Here is a 26,558-nt window from a genome sequence, read left to right as displayed (position 1 = left end):
TACACCACAGCCATAGCAACACAGGATCCAAGCCATGTTGCGACCTACACCACAGCTCATGGCAACGCCAGATCCTTTACCCCCTAAGCGAGGCCAGGGATCAAACCTGCGTCCTCATGGATGCTAGTCAGATTCGTGAACCACTGAGCCATGATGGGAACTCCAGAAGAATTTTTAATGACTCCCAAATCATGAAAATCATGATGGGGGGTCTTCTTCCAGGAAAAAACCCACGTCTCCCTGCAGTGGGATGACCAGTCAAGTGATTCATGAGTTCCGAAAACCCTGACTGCAGATGCTTACTTTCCGGCGGTGACAAACATCTCATCATGGCATTGGGAGAAGATGACCGAGGTGGCGTTGCCCACGTTGAGGCCGGCCGCTGGGCTGCCACAGAAGGCCTCTGTCTTGGCTATGCTCCACACCACCACACTGCCCAGACCAAAGGACAAAGAGAGTCAGAAACGGGCTTTCAAAATAAGAATCGGCTCTTTTAGTGGTTCTAGAAGGAAAAAATAAAAGCAGTTACTTACAAAAGAACAAAAGAATTACTCTCACCACACAGCCCCCCTCCAGATGTCTCCTCAATCACCCTGGGTGTTAAAAGACAAATGGGAGACCTTGAAAAAGTTTGGAAGGAGAAGAATTATGAGGCTGGAAATCCATGAGCCTATCAATCAAGTCTGAGGCTAAAAGAAAGACTTTTCAGACCTGCAGGGCATAAACCTTTACCCCTCATTGCCCTCTTTCTTTCTTTCTTTTTTTTTTTTTTTGGTCTTTTTTGTCTTTTGTTGTTGTTGTTGTTGCTATTTCTTGGGCCGCTCCCGCGGCATATGGAGGTTCCCAGGCTAGGGGTCGAATCGGAGCTGTAGCCACCGGCCTACACCACAGCCACAGCAACGCGGGATCCGAGCCGCGTCTGCGACCTACACCACAGCTCACAGCAACGCCGGATCGTTAACCCACTGAGCAAGGGCAGGGACCGAACCCGCAACCTCATGGTTCCTAGTCGGATTCGTTAACCACTGCGCCACGACGGGAACTCCCCCCTCATTGCCCTCTGATAAAAAATTTCCCCTGGGGATGTACTCCGGCAAAAGAAGAAATTACTTCATTAATTAAAAGCAAGAAAAGGACGAAAGAAAGGCGTGTTTTCAAACTTGAACATGTATCTGCTTCACCTGGAGGGCTTGCGAGCCCAGAAAGTTCTAGGACCTATTCCCAGACTTTCAGATTCAGTAGGTCTGGGGTGGAGCCTGAGAAACAGTTTTTCTAAAATGTCTCAGGTGATGCTGATACTGCTGATTTGGGGACCATACTTTGAGAAGCACTGTTTTGGGAGATATTTCTATCTTTCTGAGTTCAAACAATTTAGCCCTAAACTGAGTAGCGTTTGGTGAATAATATAGCAAAGGTATGTGGGGGGGGGTGTTACATTAGACACTGGAATCAAAGTATTCAAGAGAAAAGAATGAGGATGGTACAAACCTCGTGGATGGAAAAACATGCCGACCGGAGTTCCTGTCGTGGCTCAGCGGTAAGGAATCTGACTAGTATCGGTGAGGATGCAGGTTCGATCCCTGGCCTCGCTCAGTGGGTTAAGGATCCAGCGTTGCCGTGAGCTGTGGTGTAGGTCACAGACACAGCTCAGGTCTGGCATGGCTGCGGCTATGGTGTAGGCCAGCACCTGCAGCTCCGATTCGACCCCTAGCCTGGGAACTTCCACATGCCACGGGTGCAGCCCTAAAAAGACAAAAACAAAACAAAGCAAAAAAAAAAAACCACCCATAAACAAACAAACAAACAAATTGCCCACCTACATTTCTCACATTTTCTACCAGTAGAATGTATTATCGCAGGCAGTCTGCAATCAAGGTATAACCAAGATCGCCAGGAACCGGGAGGGAGGGGGTAGTACAAGAGCTGTAAAGGCATTTTTCTCAGTAGGAAGTTGATAGATACCATCTAATGTGGAACATTCGAGAGGCATATCTCTTGAAAGGGGTAAAACCTGGATGAGCCAAAATAAAAAAGACCATTAAAACATCATGCCCAAGAGAAATAAAGATGGACCTCCAGGCCAAATCTAGTACGGGAATGTTCACGACAGCATTGTCATACTAGCCTAAAAGTGGAGGCGACCTAAAAGTCATGGACAGGAAAAATGCGGCGGATCCATATAATGAGAAAACAGGCACCAAAAGCCGCACAGCGCATGATTCCACGTATGCGAAGCATCCAGAGCAGGCAGGTCTATAGAGACGGAAGGTTGCCTGGGGCCGGGGGACAGCCGTGGAGCGGGAATGGGGAGTGACTGCCAATGGCTACGGGGTTTCACTTTGAGGTGTGGAAAGTGTTCCAGAAGTGATTGTGGTGACAGTTATACAACTGTGAAAATGTCCTTGGGGAAGTATTCTGGCCAAAACACACACACACACACACACCCGCACTCAACGAACCCTCCACTAAAAACCACTCTATGGTACATCCTGAATGGATGGATTTTATGGTATGTGAAGTGACTCTCAATAAGCCTGTAAAAAAAAAAAAAAAAAAAAAGAATCCTGGTGCCTCCAGAGAGTAGAACTCTGTATGGTGGAGGGGATATGAATTTTAAATCTTTCTGCTTAAAGATTTAGCATATGCACATTTTATTTTATGTTACTTCATTTAGTGTGTTAGTAGGACAACGCACTTTCTTAATAAACTGTGAGCAGCTATAGCTTTGATTTTTCAAAAATAAGTTCAAGATCTAAAAATAAATACAAGAAACCAACATAGATACTTGGCCAAATAAATCCCAGCATATCCGTACAGTTGAATAGCATACAGTCATTGCAGAGAGGGATATATACGTGTATATATGTGTACTTTATATTTTTATATATAGACATATAGGTAGATAATAATACAGATGATGTTCTTAATATAAAATTAGCCAAAGTAGGTTGTATTACAACATTGTCAGTACAACATTCATGCAAAAAATTCATAGATAGGTTACAAAATATTTTATATGTACTCATATGCACATTTTTTTTTTTTTTGGTCTTTTTAGGGCCACATCCGTGGCATAAGGAGGTTCCCAGGCAAGGGGTCCAATTGGAGCTGTAGCCTCACAGCTGTAGCAACTCGGGAGCCGAGCCGTGTCTGCTACCTACACAGCAGCTCACAGCAATGCTGGATTACTGAGCGAGGCCAGGGATCGAACCTTCGTCCTCATGGATGCCAGTCAGGTTCGTTAACCACTGAGCCATGATGGGAACTCCTGCATATGCAAATTTAGAATGTCCACTCGAGTTCCCAGCATCCCTTCTGCTTCTCCCCCTTTGTGGAGACCCCAGGGGCTTTGGGGAGAATGGCCCCTCCACACGGCAGGGTTGACCCGTGACTGTCCGAAACCTGTCCCCAGGACCCCGTGGTCCTCAGACCGTGGCTGTTCAGGGATGGGCATATTGCATTTTCCTAGCAGAGCAAAGTTTGTTTTTCTTTTAGAATGTTTGTCTCAACATTCCCTGATTTTCTGCAAACAAATTTTAGATAGCCAAAAATCAAGCTTAAAATTACAGAGGAAATGAATGACGTTGCAGATTAATCTTGGTTAAGGGGCCATTTTTCCTCCCCCAAGGCCTAGCCTTGGCAACTTTTTGGCAAGGGGTAGGGATGGGGGTGCCAACTGCTGAGCTTGAAGGATCTCTGGGGCCGGGCGCCCGGCATCCGTGGTCTTATTTCCTCGGCTGATTCCAGGGTGCACCCAGGATTGAGAACAGCCGCCCTCAGTTGAGCTAAGACTGTTAATGGATGATTTGTGGATGCATTTCTTTCTTGTCGGCCATGCCTGCGGCATAAAGAAGTGCCTGGGCCAGGGATCAGACCCGCCCTGCAGCAGTGACACCGCCAGATCCTTAACTTTTTGTGCTACCAGGAAACTCTTGGATGCCTTTCTTATGAAAACAACAACAACAACAACAACAAAAACCTGTCAAATGGGGATGGGCCAGGGAAGTGGGACTATTTCCATGGCCAGAGAATGACTATGAAAGGAGGAAATCTCATGACGATTTTGTGGATTTGCTATAAAGAGATTTCTCAATAATATACCTATTACATGCAGATAATACAAACCTTGTTGATGTAAAAACATGCCGACCTATATTCCCCATATTTTCATTGTATTTAACTTGTGGAGCTCAAACGAGAAAATACCTGTAGATGTGCACCTAAGTATTAAATCCTAAAAAAATAAAGGGCGGGGGGCGGGGGGGAGTTCCCGTCGTGGCGCAGTGGTTGGCGAATCCGACTAGGAACCATGAGGTTGCGGGTTCGGTCCCTGCCCTTGCTCAGTGGGTTAATGATCCGGCATTGCCGTGAGCTGTGGTGTAGGTCGCAGACGTGGCTCAGATCCCACGTTGCTGTGGCTCTGGCGTAGGCTGGTGGCTACAGCTCCGATTCGACCTCTAGCCTGGGAACCTCCATATGCCGCGGGAGTGGCTTAAGAAAAGGCACAAAGACAAAAATAAATAAACAAACAAATAAATCCTACACAAACCCCAGTTGTTATTATTTTTCTTCTCTAGCGTTTATATAGGGGTATCCACCTTCCTTTAGCATTTATATAGGGATACGCACTGCACTGATGTTCTTCCTAGCAGAACACTTTTAAATCCTCCCCCCCCCCAATCTCATTTGTATGTATCCTCTGCCTACTACACTTGATTGTGAGCTTCTTGAGGGCAAAGATCATGTCTTGGCAAGGCAAGTTAAAAATGCCACTTCTGGGAGTTCCCTGGTGGCCCAGGGAGTTAAGGACCTAGCATTATCACTGCTCCTGACTTGGGTCACAGCTGTGGCGTGGATTTGATCCCTGGCCTGGGAACTTCCGCATGCCACAGGCAGTCCCCCCCCCCCAAAAAAAATGCCACCTCTGGAGTCACACTGCCAGGGTTAGCCCCCCAGCTCTGCAACTTAGCTGCTGGTAACCTTAGATTGTCATCTGTCATGTGGCCCCAAGAACTCCCACCCCATAGAGTTGTCATGAGGCTTAAAGGATAGTTAAAATGCCCAGCACACACATGTCCCACAGGAAGTGGTCAAAGGAAAAAAAAAAAAAAAGCTGTTGGGGACTATGAGGATGACAAGGATGATGTCATCTTTTACAGCAATGGTTCTTGTTTTAGCTGCCCCTTAGAATCCCCTGGGAGGTCTTTCTAACTTTTTTTTTTTTTTGGTCTTTTTAGGGCCACACCCGTGGCATATGGAGGTTCTCAGGCTAGGGGTCCAATCGGAGCTGTAGCCACCAGCCTACACCAGAGCCATGGCAATGCGGGATCCGAGCCGTGTCTGTGACCTATGCCACAGCTCATGGTAACGCTGGATCTTTAACCCACTGAGCGAGGCCAGGGATCGAACCTGCATACCCACGGATGCTAGTCAGATTCATTTCTGCTGTGCCATGACAGGAACTCCTCTTTCTAACTTCTGAAGCCAAAGCCAACTGATCAAACTCTCCAAAGGTGGAGCCAACCATTAGAATTTTCTGAAGTTCCCAGTTGATGCCAGTGCAGGGGCGGGCTTGAGAACTGCTTTCCTCAAATACAAGCAGGCCAACAGAGACTGTTAGAAAGGAGAGGCTACTTAACACTGGAAATATGCCTGGTGGAAAAACAAGCAAATATGCTTAATTCATTACCTTCCATCATCTGGGCCTCCTAGCGATACCAAGTACAAATCATTTGGTGAAAAGGCCAGAGCTTCAATTTTGCCTTTGTGAAGCGACAGCCGAGCCATCAGCTCCCTTTTCTTATAGTCCCACAAAATGATATCTGCCTGGGGGCAAGAATACACAGTCAGGTCCTTGACAGGCTTTCAGAGAATCAGAGGAGGAGTTCCGGGTCGTGGCATAGCAGGAAACGAATTCGTCTAGGAACCATGAGGTTGCGGGTTCAATCCCTGGCCTCGCTCAGTGGGTTGGGGATCCGGCGTTGCCATGAGCTGTGGTGTAGGTCACAGATGCGGCTCAGATCTGGCATGGCCGTGGCTCTGGTGTAGGCCAGCAGCTGTAGCTCCGACTAGACCCCTAGCCTGGGAACTTCCATGTGCCATGGGTGCCCCCCTAGAAAGACAAAAACAAAACAAAACAAAAGAATCGGAGGAGATAGCTACCCTTCTGCGTGAAAAATAATCACTCCTCACTTTTTTAGAAATTAGAGTACCTCTCACCAACAGAACAGCAGCAAAATGGAAACAGTTATGAGAAGGGACTTTTGTTTCTGAGCATATTACCCGTCGCAAGCTGCAACATCGGGTATAAACCCACCAGGTTCCTTCAGGTGCAGCCTGATGGAATGCAAGTGAGTCTCAAGAGATGACAAAAGAAGAAGAGGAAGGATATAAACAGGGCAGCGCAGAGCTATTCAGAAGCGGGGCAGTTTTTCTTGGAGGCACCTCTAAATCAATTCGCAGTGAATGATTTTTTTTTTTTTTGGTTTATTCACCTTGAAGCCCATGAATGTGACTTGTCCGGAGGCAATGTAAACGCCGCTTTTGGAGATGGTCACACAGGAGATGTTGTTGCTGTGCCCATGTAGGAAATTCTGTTCCTGAGTTTTTATTGCCTGAATGAGGACGGTGCAACCCAGAGGGTAAATCAGATGTTCCTGGTCAGGATGGCATTTTAGACCAGTGGGCACATGTCCTGAAGGAAAGATTAAAAATTGTCATAGTCAGGTGCAGACGTGGCTGGTGATTTTTTTTTTTTTTTAAACTGAGCATAAAAGAGAATGCTTTTAGTTCAATGAAATAAGTGTGTGTGGAAGGGGGTGGGGGTAGCAGGTCTAATATAGAAGCTCCTCAAACTTTAATGTTCATAAAAACCCCCAGGGGCTCTAGTTAAAATGCAGATTCCATTTTTTTTTTTTTTTTTGGGCCACGCTTGCAGCATATGGACATTCCCAGGCTAGGGGTCAAATCGGAGCTGCAGCTGCTGGCCTTTGTCACAGCCACAGCAACACCAGATCTGAGCCACATCTGCAATGTAGATCACAGCTCCCGGCAACGCTAGATCCTCTAACCCACTGTGTGAGGCCAGGGATTGAACTCGCATCCTCATGGATACTAGTCAGGTTTGTAACCCACTGAGCCACAACGGGAACTCCCTCAAATGCAGATTCTGATTTGAGGTCTGTGGTAGGGCCAAGATTCTACATTTCTGACAAGCTCCCAAGTGATGCTGATGCTGGTCCAGGAACCTCACTTTGGACCCAGGTCCAGTTTTTGTAATCCTGAGAAGCACAGGGAGAACATGAATTCACTTCTACCCCTCAATCGTGACTCACTTACTTCTGCCTAATTTTATCTGACTTTTGATTTTAAAAGCTTTTTAAAATTTTTGGCCTCCCATGGCATGCAGAAGTTCCCAGGCCAGGATCAAATCTGAGCTGCAGCTGCAAACGATGCCACAGCTGTAGCAATACCGGATCCTTAACTCACTGTGCCACAGCAGGAACTCCCTGCCTAATTTTAAGGACTACTTGAATGAGCCCTTCCTTGACTCTGCTCAAACCTAGAATAGAACAGTCTTATCTTTGGGAAATGTAATGATGGCTGATTTTTCTTTTCGTTTCACTGCTTTTCCAGTTTTCTCAACTCCCGTCCTTAAATATGGCTCTGGAGTTATCCCTGTATTCTCAGTGCATAGCATCCTGTTTGGCATGTAGCAGTTCTAGAGAAATGCATATTTGACTAGATGAAAGAATATGCATTGTCACAAAACCAACAAGGTTAAAAACAATTCAGTTAATTTTATTCAGTTTTAAAAGGCCAAGATACTTGCTGTGGGAAACACTGGGGTATAACTGACCCTATATTTACTGTTTGAGTTCTACAAACAGGCATGAACTCTTTAGCAGGGCTCTGCTCTGGTCACCAGTGTGGCCCTTTGCTCTCATAGCATGTCAGTCACTTCCTTTACCAATAATCTGGTAACCAGCTCTAAACATGGCCAATATCTCACATGAACTAACTGCCCACTTTCTATCACAGACAATTTTGTTGTTGTTGTTGTTTTTAGGGCCCCATCCAAGGCATATGGAGGTTCCCAGGCTAGGGGTCAAATGGGAGCTACAGCTGACAGCCTACACCACAGTCACAGCAACGTGGGATCGGAGCTGCATCTACGACCTACACCACAGCTTAAGGCAACACCAGATCCTTAACCTACTGAGTGAGGCCGGGGATCAAACCTGCTTCCTCATGGATACTAATCAGATTCGTTTACCGATGGCCATGACGGGAACTCCTAACTGCCCACTTTCTATCAGAGTCTATTAAAGGACGAGAAGACTCAGGAGTCAAGTTCTAGAATGTGCTAAAACTTTAGTCATTGCTTGGTCTGCATCTACATCACCAGTTTGAAAGCTTTCAGGCGTCACAACCCAATTTTTAAAAGTTTGCTTTTTCTAAAATGTACCCATTGCTTGTTTTTGTCCTTCAAAAACTCGACAGCATCCCCCACCCCTTAATGTTCCAAACAGCAGGCGGTCCTAAGTCAGACTTGAGCAAAACAACCCAGCATGTTCCAACCTGAGAGTCTCGCCCTTCCAGCCCCCCCTGGCGGCCTCTTCGCCTTTTATTGTGGTCTGAAATCCTCACTGTAGGAATCCTTCCTTCTGGTTAGAGAACCAATCATCATTCCCCTAAAGTAGTTGCACAAACACCCCCCCCCTTCTCATTAGTACATCCGCTGGGATTTTCCAAGTTAATTGGTCCCAGGGGCCTGCACGGATTCTCTAGGCCGGTGGTTACTGAGCGGCGGGCAGCTTTGCCGGCTGCCTGGGGCTTAGATCCGGGGACAAGCTGACAGTGGGAGCCGGTTTCAAACTACACTTACTTACCCTTTCGGTCCGGTGAGGAGGGATTTGGTTCCTTTTAGGTGCCGGCAAGACCCATCCCGTTCTTTGAGGCTTGGAGCGAGTATGTGACTCTCTAAGGCCTTTGGGCAGGAGGGGCTATCTGGTCCCTCAGTGCTTGGCCCTGACCGAGGCTCCTACTCCTGCCCCAAGCTGCCTGTCAGCCCGCGGGTGTCTCACTCTCCCTGTTTTCACTACACGTCCCCGGGGTTCCTAAACCACCCAGCCCAGACATGCTTGAGGGCTCACCGTTGAATCCGATCACGGCCTCAAGTTCCAGCTCGGCCACCTCGGCCTTGGGCTGAATTTGGTTCTCCATCACCCAGAGACTACGCTCACAGTCGGCCTCCGGAGGTGCGGCGTCTTTCCGGTTGTTATGGTAACGGACTGCGCATGCGCAGATCCACGATGCGCAGACCCCCCCCCTCCCCCCAGCCTGCGGGGTTTCCTCTTCTTTTGCCCTTTTGCAAATGGAGAGAAGGCTTCTTTTTGCTCTGAGGTACTTCTCTGGAAATTGAAGGGGCAGTAAATATACAGAACTAATTCCCTCCTCCCCCGTGTAAAGAATCTGTGACATTATAATCAAGCACCTAATGACATCTAAAAATTAAACATAAAGGACTGCCTCCGATGGGAGGGCTGCTGTAATATATAAATGATATTTCTTTGGGTCCCTTGATTGAAATAGGATAAAAATAATTTTTTTAAGTTATATTGAAGTATAATTTACGTATAAGATATGCTTAAAGTGAGTTTTAGTAAATTTATACGGTTGTGCAATTATCGCCATAATCCAGTTTTTTGTTTATTTTTGTTTTCAGCAGGGATACGATGTTAAGTAACTGCTAGAGGTCTTGAGGGGCTCCCACGTTCCTGGGGAAATGCTTAGATTTTATTTAAAAATGAATTTCACTTTAATTGCGCCCAGCAGTTCGCGTCCCTTACTTAATGGGAACAGATGGCTCCAACCTACAGTTCCCCGGGGGAGCGCTTTTCTTTCCTCATCCTAATTTTGAGGCCCTGGCTTATATGCACTTTGCAAACTGCAGGTTCCGGTCGCGCACGGGTCGAGCCGCGGGGTGTGAGCCGCGCGGGCCGCCGTAGTCAGCTGCTGCGAGCAGGAAGTGTCCGAGAAGCAGGCGGAGATTGCACCATGGCCCCGGACCCCTGGTGAGCCCCGGGTGAGGGCGGCCGCGCGCGGACGGTCCCGGGGGAGGCCGGGCTTCCGGGGAGCGGGCGATCGCTAGGCATTGGGGCCCGAGGGCTTTCGGGATGAGGGGTAGGGGAGCGAGGACCCATCCGGCCCCTGCTGTCAGGGGCGGGGGTAGTTGAGAGGATGGGCTCTGTCGCATCCCTCCACCCTCGGATCCGGCAGGGGTGGCCGAGGCGGGAGACCCGTCGGGGAGCTAAGTTCCAGTCCGAATCTCTGAGCATTCCTTTAGCCCTTCTTGGCTGCATCTCCAGGGTTTCCCGCCTATCCTGTTTGTGGAGCTGGCAGATGCAGAGGCCCCTGGACTCCTGCAGAAGTGAAGTCGAAGTAACCTTTGTGTAGAATGCCAGTCCGTCTGGTGAACCTCCGTATTTCCCAGGTAGAGAGACCGAGGTTCAGAATCCATGGTCACTAGCTAGTCAGTAACCGGTTGGCGCTAGGATCTCGGTCTTGTGGGCCTTTCAAAAAACTTAAAGGAATCTGGGAGGAAAATTGTGCGTTTGCTGATAAGGTCGATGAGATCACCTTTATCTGTGTTCATGTCCTGGAGACTTTCTACGGCAGCAACTTCTGCAGTAAAACAAAGATCTTGATTCAGCAATTAGGTCCCAAGGACTGAATGAAAGACACAAGAACTCAAGGAATATATTGCTATAGGATTTTGAACTTGAGTTTTTTGTTTACTAATTAAAAGCACTATAGCTTTACAGAGCTCTTGTTAGAGAACATATCTCATGCTACTTCTAACACAGTTTATAATTGTTTACCTTGCAGACAGTCTAGTTATTAAGAGATTAACTTTTCAAGATCAAAGTTTCCACTGCCTGGGATCTACATTATCTGGGCCAATGGCTTAATTGATTCAGCATTAATTTTTTTCCCACCCAATTTTAACACCTTGATAGAAAATTTAGAAAATACTGAATATTTGTAGAGAAAAAAAAAAAAAACCATCTGTTATTTGGAATAATGGCTACTGCTGTTTTTTTTTTTTTTTTTTGTCTTTTTGCCTTTTCTAGAGCTGCTTCTGGGGCCTATGGAGGTTCCCAGGCTAGGGGTCCAATCAGAGCTGTAGCCACCGGCCTATGCCAGAGCCACAGCAACGCGGGATCCGAGCCGCGTCTGCAACCTACACCACAGCTCATGGCAACGCCGGATCCTTAACCCAAAGGCCAGGGATCAAACCCACAACCTCATGGTTCCTAGTCGGATTCATTAACCACTGCGCCACGACGGGAACTCTCACGTCTGCTGTTTTTAAAATGAATGTATTGCTTTGTATCATGTATGTGTATGTATGTGCACACAGGCTGTACACCTTACATATTTCACAAAACAAGGAACATTTCTCTGTATCACTGAATATTCACTGAAAACAGGTTTTTTTTTTTTGGTCTTTTTTTTTTTGCTATTTCTTTGGGCTGCTCCTGCGGCATATGGAGGTTCCCAGGCTAGGGGTCAAATCAGAGCTGTAGCCACCGGCCTACGCCAGAGCCACAGCAACTCGGGATCCGAGCCGCGTCTGCAACCTACATCACAGCTCACGGCAACGCCGGATCGTTAACCCACTGAGCAAGGGCAGGGACCGAACCCGCAACCTCATGGTTCCTAGTCGGATTCGTTAACCACTGCGCCACGACGGGAACTCCTGAAAACAGCTTTTATACAGCTTGATGGTGCAGCGTATGAATTACCATGAGGCACTAAGGATTTAATCTTTCCCTTCTTTGTACCTTTTTAGTTAATTAATTATTTATTTATTTGCTTTTTAGGGACGCACCTGCCCCATATGGAGGTTCCCAGCTAGGGGTCGAATCAGAGCTACAGCTGCCGGCCTATGCCACAGCCACAGCTATGTGGGATCTGAATCATGTCTTCGACCTACAGCATAGCTCACAACAATGCTGGAGCCTTATCCCACGGAGGGAGGCCGGGTATCGAACCCACATCCTCACGGATACTAATAAGATGCGTTTCTGCTGCGCCATGATGGGAACTCCTGTACCTTTTTTTAATATCATGGTTTTTTGAAAAAAAATAAAAAATAAAAAAGGAGTTCCCGTCGTGGTGCGGTGGTTAACAAATCCAACTAGGAACCATGAGGTTGCGGGTTCAATCCCTGGCCCTGACCTCACTCAGGGGGTTAAGGATCTGGCATTGCCATGAGCTGTGGTGTAGGTCGCAGACTCGGCTCAGATCCCGCGTTGCTGTGGCTCTGGCCTAGGCTGGCAGCAACAGCTCGGATTGGACCTCTAGCCTGGGAACCTCCATATGCCCCAGGAGCGGCCCTAGAAAAGGCAAATAAATAAATAAATAAATATTATGGCTTTTTGGTTTTTGGTTTTTAAAATTGCAAAGACCCCGTTTGTTCCATCTCTTATTTCCTTGGCTGACTCCCTAGAAGTGGACCTACTGGGTCCAAGGGTATGAACATCTTTAAGGCCCTTGGTGCACACGGCTAAGTTGCCTTCCACCCCCTGGACACTAACTCCCTCATGTCACCCAGAAGGTAGAATAAAGCTCAGAAAGAAGGGAGAGGCCCCAGGCTATGCATTTAAGTCAGTGGAAGCAAGCCTCTTAATAGTGAAAAAGCATTTGTAATTTTCCCTGTTACTCTCAAGTGGTTTGACTTAGCTCTCTTTCTATTGCAAGTGAAACAGCGGGGCGCTCTGCTGGTTGCTGATCAGGAGAGCAGAAAGGAGTATGGAATCGGACTTTGAAAATCCTTAGAAACAGACTTGACCACAGCTTTGCCCTTGTTCTGTTGAAAAATTGTACACTAGAGATGCTTTCCTCCTGAGTAGTGGTCTAATGTTTAGAAATGGAATATAGCTGTTACTGGTTTTATTAATTTTATTTTCTAGGGCCACTCCCTTGGCATATGGAGGTTCCCAGGCTAGGGGTCTAATTGGAGCTGTAGCCACTGGACTACGCCACAGCCACAGCAACACCAGATCCGATCCTCGGCTGCAACCTGCACCACAGCTCATGGCAACGCCGGATCCTTAACCCACGGAGCAAGGCCAGGGATCGAACCCACAACCTCATGGTTCCTAGTGGGATTTGTTTCCACTGCGCCATGACGGGAACTCCATGCCGTTACTGTTTTAATGGCATGTCAGAGCAAGTGGTGAGCTCACTGTGTAATAGAAATAGGAAGTAGTTGCTGTCTCTGAACTTTGCTGAAGTTAAGCAGCTTTAGCACTAGGACCACTTATGTACGGATGCTATATCGTTTCTTGAAAAATGATGCTTAACCCTTAATAGTTGTGCATTTGGGTTAGGCTTTTTTGGGGGAGATCTCTTTACTTTAAACATGTTATTATGGGAGGTGGAAAATATGCAAAGTGGAGTAGTATAATGAGCCCCTTTATACTCCTCACCCAGTTTCTGTCGTTATCAGCATTCTGGCATTCTTGTTTCATCTCCGCTCTCCACACCTTTTTTTCTCCCCCCGAGTGTATCGTAAATAAATCTTATATCAATTTAACTGTATATGCAGTGTGTCTGTGATGGAAAAGAAGCCCAGTTATTAGTCTGGAAACTTTTCTTTTATTCTCTCCTTTCTAGTTCCTCTGCCTCTGTCATGCCATCACCATCTTCTTAATCACGTTGGCCTAAAAATTTTGTCAACTTTCTTTCAGGCCTAATCATTAATCTCCATTGTTTTTTTCTTTTTGCCATAGTCCAATCCTTTATAGCCTCATGCCTTACAGAATAACTAGTGGTGACTGGTTACGGAGTTGAATAGCTAGAGAGGTCTCTTTTCACTCTCGTCTCATGCCCGATTATTTATGCTTGGGGAGTTCAGGTTACTTTCCTTAAACTAGTGCTTTAGGCACCTGGGTGCCTGATTCCATGAAGAGGTTGCCTAATACCCCTAGGCCAATGGTTCTCAAGCTTTGCTGCAGATTGGAATGTCCTGGGGGGCTTTACAGCTCCTCATGTCCAGGTCGAACCCGGACATGCTGTGTTGGGTTCTTAACCCACTGAGCCACAACGGGAACTCCCAGAACTGGTTTTTAGAGCTGAAGCGAGAACATGAGGACTGGGCGCAAGACATCTGGGCTTCTGACTGTCGGCATTTCATATAACCTCTGCCAGTCCTCACTCGCTGGGTAAAAGTACCCCCTCCAGCTCCCAGATTCACTTCTCAAAGTCGAACCTTGTTATTCTGCTCTTCAGGGCTCTGCAGGAAAAGCTTTGACGCATGTCTGTCATTTTGTACTTGACCCTGCTGCCCAGAGGGTCCCTCGGCCGTCCACACCGGGCTCATATCCTGCCTTTAATCTTTGCCTGTCCCCGGGGCCTTTCACCTCCTAGAAGATGCTCCTCCTTCTTCGTGTCGGAGTAAGAGGCCTGCTTTGCCCTTGTGGTTCAGGGCAAGGTGTAAGCTCTCGGCCCAGCCTCATCAGGTCTAAGTGTCTCAGCCAATAGCGATTTCACGCGGGACGTGGGCACTTGCCGTTTCCCCTCCACGTTGTACCTTCTTAGTGATTTTCATGTGTGTGGTCTGGAAGCACAGAGCCAGACCTAAACCTTCTTCCATAGGTGATGATGATATGGAGGGAAAAAGGAGGAATGTGGCAAAGCTGGGCCCAGGACCCACTTTTCCTACCCAGCCTCCCTCGTCTGTTCTTTATCATGTGTGGTCTGTATCACCTGCTGTCGTGAGTGTGCGTGAACAGATAGGTGCATATTCACGAATCATGAATGTTGTATGTTCCTGTATGGTATGCCTAAATCACGCATATTCGAATGATGCTGCTTTATAGTGGTGAGTTGCTAAGGATCTGGGTCCTCTCACCTGCGCCCACTAAAGCCAGTCTACTGACGCTGGGTTGTGGTGCAGGAAAATGCAGCCTTTATTACAGATCACCAAGCAAGGAGTCCAGGCAGCTAGTGTTCAAAAGGCCTGGACTCCCCAGTGGCCAACCCCAGGGAAGGGTTTTTAAAGACGGGGGTGGGGGGTGGGGGGTGGAGGGGCTTGTGGGCTGCGGGATCAGCTTGTAGACATTCTTCTGATTGGTTGGCGATGAGGTCATTGGGACTCGACATCATCACCCTTCTGGTTTCAGCGGCTCTGGGGTCTGCGTGCTTGTGGGCAGCACGCAGTTAGCCTCTTCCCCGTGGTGGGGGCTTCAGTAGCTGCAAAACAGCTCCAAGGATGTGGCTCAGGATGTTATCTCTAGCCCTGGAGGGAGGAACTACAGGTCTTTGCCTTTTTTTTTTTTTTTTTTTTTTCATTTTTTAAAGTCTCATGGAAGTAGAGTTGATTTACAGGGTTGTGATAATTTCTGCTGTACAGCAGAGCGATTCGGTTGTATGTGAACCAGCATGTACCCACATCAGTTCTTTTTCGGATTCTTTTCCCATGTAGAGCATCACGGAATGTTGGGTAGAGTTCCCTGTGCTGTACAGCAGGACCCCCCCCCCCTTGGCCAACTATTCCATGCACCCCCGTGGCATCTTCCACATGCCAATCCCAGCGCCCCAGTCCATCCCTCCCTAAAGGTCTTTGACTGTGTTGAATGGCTAACTCTTATTTTGTCTTTTTGCTCCACCGTTTTCCTTCCTTTCTGCATTTTCTCACTGTGACTCCAACTAAATTGACTCTTTGGAGCTCTGGGAGGGCCTAGGAGCCTAAAGCTTTTCTACAGACAAGAGACAAGCGGAGGACATGGCCGGGCAGGTGGGGGGGAGTCTTTTCCAGGAAGGTCTCATAGGGTCTTACTTGGTTATACTACCCCATTGGATCCTTATTAAATTTAAAAATGTAAAGCTCTTACAGCAGAAATTGGCACAACTTTGTAAATCGACTATGCTTTAATAAAATAAATAAATACATCTTTAAAACATGTAAAGCCTCCCAGCACCTGGCCCAGATCAGGTGCTCAGTTACTCGCCGCAGCTATAATTACTGTAGTAAGATTCCTAAGGGAACTGATTGGAGATTGTTTTTTTTCCTTCACTCAAAGAGGCATTTGCCAAGTTCCCTCAGTGTTCAGAGATTTGGGAGTTCAGAGAGTTTCAGAAATGAGTTGTGTATTTTTTTAAGCAAAAATTGGAACATTAGGTCAAACAGCAGATTTTAGTATATTTTATTGGGACCTTCCTGGAAAATACATTTATTGTCTATGCATAATCCCCGCACTTTAGGAGAGATGAAATGGGTATTTTCAGTACGCATTTAAAGAAAATACCTAAGTATTTTCTGTAAAACAGATAATAAGTCAAAAGGCTGTAAGCAAAGGGAAAAAAATAGGCACGATTGGGGCTTCATTGTGAATCCTTCAAAGCTCCCACGCTGTTGGATAACAGAAGCTCAGGACATGCTTTGAGAAAATTCTCGTCAGTTTAGATGGCAGGTGGGTGTGTGTCCTTTGTCCCCAGAGCATTGTGTTACCTGCCTGTCCTCTGTAGCTCTTCCAAGCAGCTGCCTGGCTAGCTCCCTCACCTGTCACTCTCCATCCTTTTATCCTGCCTCACTTCTCTGCACATAGCAACACCTGACATCCTATGTTGTGGTTTGTTTTATGCCGTTTGCCCTTCACTGAATCCTTGAAAGCAGGGACTTTGTCCATTTTGTTCACTGCTGGATCCTCCGGTGCCTGGAGCCGTGCTCAGCACAGAGGCAGCCCTCCAGACGTGTTTGTGGGATGTCTTGCGAATGGACAAATACAGAGGCTGATCAGAGGCAGGATCGCACAGTGGTGAGCAGCGCAGGCTGAGCCAGGCAGCCTTGGTTTGCAGCTGGTGGTATCACCAGGGCCAGTCGCTCTATCTCTGTGCCTTATATTCTCGAGTGTTCCATGAGGATGGTAACCCCCCTCCCAGCGTTCTTGGGTGGATAAGTGAGTTAGTACACATGAAGCGCTCAGATGGAGCCTGGCTCTTGTTAAGTACCTTTCAACCTGCGTTGCCATTCATTACTGCTGCAGTTCTCATCCTTCCTTCCTGTTTGAATTTGCAACTGGAATTAAAAACTGAAACCTAGGAGTTCCCGTCATGGCTCAGTGGTTAACAAATCCGACTAGGAACCATGAGGTTGCGGGTTCGATCCCTGGCCTTGCTCCGTGGGTTAAGGATCCGCGTTGCCGTGAGCTATGGTGTATGTTGCAGACGTGGATTGGATCCCGCGATGCTGTGGCTGTGGTGTAGGCTGGCGGCTACAGCTCCGATTCGCCCCCTAGCCTGGGAACCTCCATATGCTGCGGGAGCGGCCCTAGAAATGGTGAAAAGACAAAAACAAACAAACAAACAAACAAAGAAACCCTGAAACTAGATGGTGCAAAAGTTTCCCGGAAAGCACCTTCAGCATTTTTTCTCCCTTTATGACCTTGACACAGGTTCTCCACGTACGATTCTACCTGCCAAATTGCACAAGAGATTGCTGAGAAAATTCAACAACGGAATCAGTATGAAAGAAATGGTGAAAATACAACCAAGGTAAGACCCAGGGAGGATCGGTTCTTCCGATGATTTATTTGAGCGCTGAGGTCTGAAGGCCCTCCCTTTCTGAGTGTGTGTGTGTGTGTGTGTGTGTGTGTGTGTGTAGTGACCTATATGTTTACACACGTCGAATTGGTGTTGCAATCCGTCTGTTAATGGCTAATTTAATCACCGAGACTAAATGAAATGTGACATCTATTTCATTTCTCCGAGCTTTCCTGAAAAGTTTCTAACGCTTTTATAATCCAGTTCAAGGGTTGGTACCCTTTCCCCAGGTGGTAAATCTTTGAGGCTTTGCAGGACCAGAGGCCAAGTTCTCACCTTGACAAAAGGATAACAGTCTTTTTTACATGGGACAGTTCAGAGTGTAAAAATCGTCCATAGCTTGCGGGCTGTAAAAAGATCAGTGGTGGGATTGGGCGAGGAAATATGTTTTTAAGAAAAGCATGAGTCCATGCCAGTACCTTTGATTCTAATCCAGCATCACAGGTTTCCTTGTAGCTTCCCCATTCCAAATTAGTATTTTCCTTCTCCTGCAGTGAGAACCCAGGTTTCCAAAAGTATGGATATGTTTTTGCTCATTTAGTCAGTCTCTGTTAGAGTTTCTAGAAAATAGTTTTAGAATTATTATACAAGACTAAGTAAAGTTTGAGTTTGTGTCTTTTTTTCTTTTTTTAATTTAGAATCTCCCCCTGAAGATACTGAGGTTATTCTATTCTAAATTTATTAGAACTGATTCTTTTTTTTTTTTTTTGGTCTTATGCTCTCCTTTGTATCTGTTTATATTCATTTTTAAGTTTTGCTTTTTTCCCTAACCCTGCTGATTTAATTGTAAATATGTTAAATGTTTACATAGTTCAAAACGCACCATTATATACGAAGGTATATTCAACATTTTGTTCCCATCTCACTCTTTTCCATTCCTTCTTCACCTACTTCTTAGTAACCTTTTAAATTAATTTTTTAAATTAATTTCTCACTTATTCTTCCTGTGTTTCTTTTTGCAGAAATAAGCATCTGTGTGTGTGTATGTGTGTGTATTCTCATTTCTCTTCTTTTAACACAAAAATTACTCTTCTGTATCTTGCTTTTTTCACTCAATAATATATTATAGAAATCCCTCCATGTTAATTCACTGAGATTTTCTTGATTTTTCTTTAGGGCTGTATAGTACTCCATTGTTTGTCCTATAGTTTGTTAACCTGTCTCCTAAGAATGAGCATTTAAATTGTTTCTGGTCTTCTGCTGTTATAAATCAGTCTGCAATAAATAGCTTTGCAATTTTTTTAATTTATAGAGGTTCTTTTATTATTTTTTTAAAAAAATTTATTGGAGTATCTTTGCCTGAAAATGTTGTATTTGTATGGAGGGTCTCTTAAAGGTGAATTCTCAGAACAAGGCATATGTGGGGTTTTTTGGGGTTTTTTTTTTTTGCCTGTTGCCAAGTTCCCCTCCAGAGGGTTGGCTTCACAGCCTGGGCGGCACAGGGTGTTGTCGTCGGTCTTCTGAATTTTTGCCAACCTGGTAATTGAGATAAAACATTTTAGTGTAGTTGTATTTTATGTTTTAATTGAAGTATAATTGACTTGAAGTATTATATTAGCTTCAGACATACAACATAGTGATTGGGTATTTTTGCACATTACAGAATGATCACCAGATAAGCCTCGTTCCCATCTGTCACCGTATAAAGTTATCTCATGTTATTATGTTTCCTATGCTGTACCTTGCATCCCTTTAATTTATTTACTTTATAAATTTGTACCTCTTAAGCTCCCTCACCTTCCAGTGAAGTTTTAATTTTGCATTTTTCGTGTTATGAATCAAGTGAAGTTTTCACATGCATTAGCACTATGCAAATACAAATATGTCTATATGTGTATATATATATACATATTCTATGAACTAAATTTTGTCTTTGACCCATTTTTCTATTGGATCGTTGGTCTTTTTTAAATTTATTTTCTTGCTTTTTTTTTTTTTTTTTGGCTGCTCCTCCAGCATATGAAAGTTCCCAGGGTAGGGGTTGAATCGGAGCTGCAGCTGCCGGCCTACACCACAGCCACAGCAATGCCAGATCTGAGCCTCATCCGCAATCTGCACTGAGGCTCGAAGCAACGCGTCATCCTTAACCCACTGAGCAGGGCCAGGGATCGAACTGAGTCCTCCTGGATACTGGTCGGGTTTATAACCACTGAGCCACAACGGGAACTCCCTTCTGTTTGGCTGCACCAGGGCACGGGGGACTCCCCAGGCGGGGGTGGAACCCTCACCACAGCAGTTACAACACTGGATCTTCAGCCTGCTGCACCACCTGCTTCCTCGCAGCTTGTTGGTCTTTCTAATGTTTAAGAGCTCCCTGTGTATTGGGAAGATTAGCTCTTTGTGATATGTTGTCATTATCTCCTCGCCTTTATCTTTTATTGTTTGCCTTTGCTCATGGTATCTTCTGCCCCGAGAACGTTTGCTGTTTTTTTGTTTTTGTTTTTGTTTTAATGAAGTTGACTATCAGCTTTTAATTGCTGATGTATTTTCTTTTCCTTTTCTTTTTGTCTTTTTTTGTCTTTTATTGTTGTTGTTGTTGCTATTTCTTGGGCCGCTCCCGCGGCATATGGAGGTTCCCAGGCTAGGGGTCGAATCGGAGCTGTAGCCACCGGCCTACACCAGAGCCACAGCAACTCGGGATCCGAGCCGCATCTGTGACCTACACTACAGCTCATGGCAACACCGGATCCTTAACCCACTGAGCAAGGCCAGGGACCGAACCCGCAACCTCATGGTTCCTAGTGGGAGTCGTTAACCACTGCGCCACGACGGGAACTCCCTCTTTTCCTTTTTTTAGCCCAATGAATTTTATTACATTTACAGTTGCCCAGTGATCATCACCACCCAATTTTATAGTTGCTGCTGTATTTTCACTTATGTGCTATTTGTAGGTTATAAAGGAATTTATTCCTGTTTTCTTCTAGCAAATGCATGGTTTCATTTTTTAAGTTTAGATCCTGATGCATTTAGGCAGTACCGGCTTCCTGGACCATTAGATTATTTTTAACTGTAAGTGAGTTTTGAGTGTGACTTAATTATTGCCCAGATTAAAGTCCTCAGTGTAGGCCTTCTGGATGTAGGCTGTTTAAAATTTTAAGCATCCTAAAAACGGCTCAGAATTACATTTCTACACCAATTCTGATTATCTTTAAAAATCTCACTCTCTTAGGTGAAAGTATACAATAGTTTAAAATGCATTTTTAAAAATCACTTATGCCATGAAACATCTTTTCATATATTAATTGGATGTTTGTATTTCTTTTTTCTTTTTTTGCGTATTAAGTCCCCAGGCTAGGGATCCGATCTGAGCCACAGGTGCAACCTATGCCACAGGTGTGGCAATTCTGGATCCTCAACCCACTGTGCTGGGCGGGGGATGGAACCTGAATTCCTGTGCTGCAGAGATGCTGTCACTTCTGCTGTGCAGCAGCAGGAACTGCTGGATGTTTTTATTTCTTCCTTTTGGAATTGCCTGTTATATATATGTCCTTAACCTAATTTATTAGTTTCAAAGTGTTTTCTCTCTATATATATGTATATATATATGTTAAGTGTTGATCTGGCATATTTGGCACATATATTTTTCTATTAATTTGGATTTTGATTTTGTAAATGACATTTTAAAAACATTTTAAATTTGGGGTTCCTGTTGTGGCTCAGTGGTTAATGACCTTGACTAGTGTGCATGAGGACGCAGGTTCAATCCCTGGCCTCGCTCAGTAGGTTAAAGATCTGGCATTGCTGTGAGCCGTGGTGTAGGTCACAGACATGGCTCAGATCCCGTGAGGCAGTGGTTGTGGTATAGGCTGGCGGCTGCAGCTCTGATTTGACCCCTAGCCTGGGAACTTTCATATGCTACAGGTGCTGTCCTAAAAAGACAAAAAAAAACCCATAAAAATTAAAAAATAAAACATAAATTTGTTCTAAAATTTTATTTGAAATTATCATTATCTTTATTTATGACTTTCTCTTACAGGAGATAATGCCTAGAAAGGCCTTTCACAGGCAGAGATTATAGAAATATTTTGCCTAATTATCTACATTTTCTTTAAGCTTTTTTCATTTTTCATTTTTTAACACACATTTTTATAAATCTGAAATTTATTTTGTGTTTGTAGACATCTAATTTTTTTCCCCATTTGCTAAATTATTAATTCCCTTTCCCCACCAAGGTAGGATGCCTTCCATATTTCATGCCCCGAAGTTGTATACAGTTGCCCTGTTTCTGGACCTTCTGTTCTGTTGCACTAATGAAGCCATTGGCAACTGCCAGCGTCATACTCCTGTAGCTTTTTGTAAAGATTTAATTAACATCTGATTGTTGAAGGCTTCCTTTGCTACTCATATCTGTGATCGTTCTATATTTCCCTTTGCTTATTCTCCATGTAGGGTAATTCTGCTTAGCTTTATTAAAAAGAATTTTGTGGTGTTCCCGTCTTGGCGCAGTGGTCAATGAACCCAACTAGTATCCATGAGGACTGGGGTTCGATCCCTGGCCCCATTCAGTGGGTTAAGGATCCAGCGTTGCCATGAGCTGTGGTGTAGGTGGAAGATGTGGCATGGATCCTGCATTGCCGTGGATGTGGCACAGGCTGGCAGCTCAGCTGTAGCTCCCATTTGACCCCTAGCCTGGGAACTTGCATAAGCCACACCTGTGGCCCTAAAAAGCCAAAAAGAAAAAAAAATTGTGCTGTGCCTCAATTACCACCTCTTCTCCAATAAAAGGACTTCAAATGGGATTTTGAATAGGCGTGTAGTCTATCTGTAGATTCATTTGGGTAGCATTTACATTCTTGCAGTATTGAGTGTTTTCTTTTACTCAGCAGTATTTTCTGCCGTTACTAATATGCCAGGCACTGTGCTAGATATTTTGTTGGTATTGTTAATGTTTTAAAATAATAATAATAAAAAAATTCTCCCTAGCTATTACTTGAATCTAGGAATGCCCTGAAATGTCTTCATTTTCTGAAAAAAATTCAGCATCCTGAATTCTTATCCTGTTTCTAGTCATCTTTCAATTGGTCCTCTTTTTTTTTTTGACCTTTTTGTCTTTTTAGAGCCACACCTGTGTCTTATGGAGGTTCCCAGATGAGGGGTCCAATCGGAGCTGTAGCTGCTGGCCTACACCACAGCCACAGCAGCTCGGGATCCACGCGGTGTCGAGACCTGCACCACAGCTCACGGCAGCGCTGGATCCTTAAAATCGCTGCATCCCTGCGTGAGGCCAGGGATCGAAGCCACATCCTCATGGATGCTAGTCAGGTTCATTAACCATTGAGCCACGATGGGAACTCCTCGATTGGTCCTCTTAACTTTACCAAGTAGACTGTTATCAACCTGCAGATGATAATTTCATTTCCTGCTTTTTAGCTCTTGTGTCTTTCGTTAACTTCTCATATTGCATTGGTTAGAACTTCTGGACCAGAGTTAAATGATACTGCAGTTAAGGCCGTACTGATCCATTCTTAATTTTCTTCCTCCGTTTTATTTTTAATTAACTTCTTCCATGCTGTGTTCATCCTATGTTTTAGTCTCTTTCTAGTGAGTCACACTCTGAGCTTTATTATCAGATTTCCTAACACCAAACTATTCTTAAATTACTCGGATAAGTTCTACCTGGTGGTGGTGTAGTGTCCTTTTTAATGTCATTCTGAATTTGCTTTGCTAATATTTTAAAAAAGACTTTTGCATTTACAATCCTTGGGGGGGGGGATTGGCAAATGATTTATTTTTTTCTAATCTTTCTGTCAGTGCTTGTTGCCAGGGCTGTGTTAGCTTAAAATATGGCTTTGCCTTTCCATCCTTTTCTAAGCTTTGGAACGCTTCTGTTAAATGATCATAACGGAAATTTTTCCTGGTTATGAATGTAGTCATTTTCTAATAAAATATTAAGAAATCCCACTACTTAAAGATAACCCCGCTTGATGTTTTGCTGTCTTTAGTTCCCGGGTTGCTTTTTTCCTCTCTGTGGGTGACATTTCATTTTACAACTTGATATCTTTTAATACATATTTATGGATAGCTTTCTGTGTTAACAAGTTGAGATTTCAGTCCTACTTTTTAATAGCTACATACTCTTTGATCCATTGAATGCTCTTGACATTTAATTTTGTAGAGTCTTCTGAGACCTGGGGGATGTGTGTGTGTGTGTGAGTGTGTGTTTTGTTCTTTATTTGTTTGGCTTTCTGCTTTTTGAGTGAAGGGGGATCTGCTTTCCTTGGCGTTGCCCCATAAACATTGTGGGTGGTTTTCCTGTGGTCCCCAGGGGTATTAGAATAGTTAAGGGCAGACGTGTCTTGGCTGCTGCCACCCTGGAGGGTCGCTGGATGTGTGTAGCCCTTGGCCAGCCTCTGGTGTTCAGCCCTGTGTTCCTTAGTGTGACCCTGCTCCGGGGAGAGAGCTGCTGCTCCCGCCGCAGTTGTGTGAGCCCCCCTTTTAACGAGGTAGCACGTGAAATCTGCGATAGTCTGTCTCTTTAAACCCATCTCTGACTCTCTCCATGGTTGGCTAGTTCATTTTCCATATTTTCAAGTTCCTGAGGGGCTTTCTCCCCAGCCCTCCTGGGCAGTCCTTGAAGGCAGCACTTAAGAGTCAGAAACAAAACATGTCCTCTGGGCTTGTGAATTGCAGAGAGTTCCCACCCTCCTCGGCAAAGGACTCACTGCAGTAACGCTTTTACTGGCTTGTGAGTATACCAGTGTGTTTAGGGAAGACTGGCCGGGATGGCAGTGGGACTTGATGCCTTGTCCTTTGAAGTGCGGTTGAGGGAACCATGAGATTTTCGCCGGTGATCTTAACCTGGGGACACCCAGTTTCCTGCCGGGCTCCGAGGGAGACAGACTGGAGCAGAGGGTGGGTACTCAGGGGAGAGAGTTCAGCTGATGATGACAGCAAAGTGACCGCGTCCGGTCGATGTCAGGGTTCGGAAAGGACCGGCTCACCACCTGGTCAGGTTGCAGAGTTGGGTACAAGCGTCAGGTGGGTGGCCGGCCCGGGAGACCCTGAGGCTCTCAGCGCCTCTGCCAGCCTGGCCCTGATTGGAGCACAGTTTGTAAAGCAGAGGTTACATGATATATTCAGGGGCCCCGCCACCTCCAGACTGGCATACTGAGGCTGTGTTCTTTTCTTTTCAGCTTACGGTGACAATCAGAGCTTTGTTGCAGAAACTGAAGGAAAAGATCGCCCTTTTGAAGGACTTATTGCTAAGAGCTGTGTCAACACATCAGATGTATCCATGTAAACATTTCCACCTCTTTCTAGGGTGGGAGGAAAAGCAGTCTTATTTTAAGAGAGGAAGGAATCTGGGCCACCCAGATTTTTCCACAGCTTGCGGAAGACCTGGTTTCCAAAATATTGCCTGTCATCTCGATTTCTATTTTAAGTGTCCGTTCCATGTTTTGCAGCGAATATGCTGGCGAGGCAAGACACGCTGCAGGAATTCACTTAGTTGGGTGTCACCCGTGACAGTGCAGGAAGCTCATGCTTTGTGTCAGTGCTGTATTTCCACGGAGCCCCGCCGTGCTCCCTGTCTAGACGGCCTGGAAGGTGCTTAGCCTCTGCTCCAGCCGGAAAACTTCCCAGATATTCCAGAGCTGGGATTCTGCGTCTGCAGAACGATTCATTTTGTTTTCCGAGGGGCCAGTTGCAGGCGAAAGAATACATCCCCCACCCCAATCAAGTCGATTATTGAGATCCGACTTCTTTGGCCTTACTTTTCTAGAGGTGCAGACACTCCTCCGGCTTTGAGGGGATTTTTGGGGGGTGTGGGAGGCACTGGCCTGAAGCAGACTGGGACCTCACCCTCAAGCCCCTCACCACAATGTCGAGAATTAATAAGACATTCCTAATCTGATCAATTTAGGAAAACACTGGTGACCGCGTACGTAAGCTGATCCTTTACATCTGAGCTTAAAACTGACCCCAAACCGGTCCTCTCTTACCCTCCCTTTCCATTGGCCATTGTTCATACCAAAGATCTGAACTTTGGTATCTCAGGAAGTGTTTTCTGCTGCCCGATATTATGTTATTTTGGCCGGGCCCACGGCACTGTGGAAGTTCCTGGGCCAGGGATCGAACCTGAACCACAGCAGTGACAATTGCCCAGTCCTTAACCGGGAGGTCACCAGGGAACTCCATGCCTGATCTTAAATGTGGGAAAATGTAGGAGTGTAGGTGTTTAGATAAAACAATGTGAGATGGTTTTTTAAAAAAACAGTTTTCTCCAAGTATCACCTCTTTATGTCACCAGGGAGGTTGGTTTAGATTAGTTGCCTGATTTCTGATAGTCAGTTATCAACCCACTCAGGTTTCAAACAAACTTTAATTTCGGTAAACAATGAGGGCCTTATTTGTAACAGAGTTGGAATATTTTGATACGTGTAATTTGTAACTTTACCCTCTCTGTCTGGCATCATTTGTTACTGCACAGTTGGTCTGTTATATAAGTTTTTAGGAGTTCCCGTCGTGGCTCAGGGATTAACAAATCCGACTAGGAACCATGAAGTTGCGGGTTCGATCCCTGGCCTTGCTCAGTGGGTTAAGGATCCGGTGTTGCTGTGAGCTGTTGTATAGGTTGCAGACGCAGCTCAGATCCCGCGTTGCTGTGGCTGTGGTGTAGGCCTGTGGCTACAGCTCCGATTAGACCCCTAGCCTGGGAACCTCCATATACCACGGGAGCGGCCCTAGAAAAGGCAAAAAGACCAAAAAAAAAAAAAAAAGTTTTTTAATTTTATTTTATCAGGAGCCGCCAGTCTTACTATATAGACCTCAAGTGGTTTCAGTTGGCAGAGCTTTTTCTCCATTCAAGTACTAGGAAGTCTGCATATTGGGGTCAAGCTATGCAAACTCATTTTAATGTTACCTAAATCACCTGTATTAGAAACGTAGCTAAATATTGTTTCATGATATATTATTAATAACTGTATTTGCGAAAGATAGCATTATGA

At 45.4% G+C, this 26,558-nt stretch overlaps 2 protein-coding genes across 11 annotated transcripts in view; one reads left to right on the top strand and one right to left on the bottom strand.

The window, feature by feature from the left end:
• CFAP52 (cilia and flagella associated protein 52) overlaps positions 1 to 9,267 on the bottom strand; it is a 38,457-nt gene extending 29,190 nt beyond the window's left edge. For 2 of the 4 annotated variants that reach the window (XM_047757453.1, XM_047757454.1), the window contains exons 1-4: positions 9,156 to 9,267; positions 6,495 to 6,694; positions 5,690 to 5,826; positions 304 to 432 (exon numbers count right to left, since the gene is read on the bottom strand). In XM_047757453.1, the coding sequence (XP_047613409.1) occupies positions 304 to 432; positions 5,690 to 5,826; positions 6,495 to 6,694; positions 9,156 to 9,225 (536 nt within the window). In that variant the 5' untranslated portion in view covers positions 9,226 to 9,267. Of the gene's footprint in view, positions 1 to 303; positions 433 to 5,689; positions 5,827 to 6,494; positions 6,695 to 8,891; positions 9,114 to 9,155 lie in introns of those variants that run through there. The other 2 variants (XM_047757455.1, XM_047757456.1) reach the window with 2 other exon arrangements.
• A 688-nt stretch (positions 9,268 to 9,955) lies between these two features.
• STX8 (syntaxin 8) overlaps positions 9,956 to 26,558 on the top strand; it is a 253,567-nt gene continuing 236,964 nt past the window's right edge. For all 7 annotated transcript variants that reach the window (XR_007132019.1, XR_007132020.1, XR_007132021.1 and 4 more), the window contains exons 1-3: positions 9,956 to 10,076; positions 17,466 to 17,565; positions 24,747 to 24,841. Coding sequence is in view for 3 of the 7 variants with exons in the window: in XM_047759291.1 (XP_047615247.1) it covers positions 10,060 to 10,076; positions 17,466 to 17,565; positions 24,747 to 24,841 (212 nt within the window). In the remaining 4 variants the exon portion in view is untranslated. The remainder of the gene's footprint in view (positions 10,077 to 17,465; positions 17,566 to 24,746; positions 24,842 to 26,558) is intronic.

This window comes from Phacochoerus africanus, chromosome 14 (assembly GCF_016906955.1).
Source record: "Phacochoerus africanus isolate WHEZ1 chromosome 14, ROS_Pafr_v1, whole genome shotgun sequence".
In the NCBI taxonomy this organism is placed as follows: Eukaryota; Metazoa; Chordata; class Mammalia; order Artiodactyla; family Suidae; genus Phacochoerus; species Phacochoerus africanus.
This window is presented reverse-complemented; position numbering and strand designations above follow the sequence as displayed.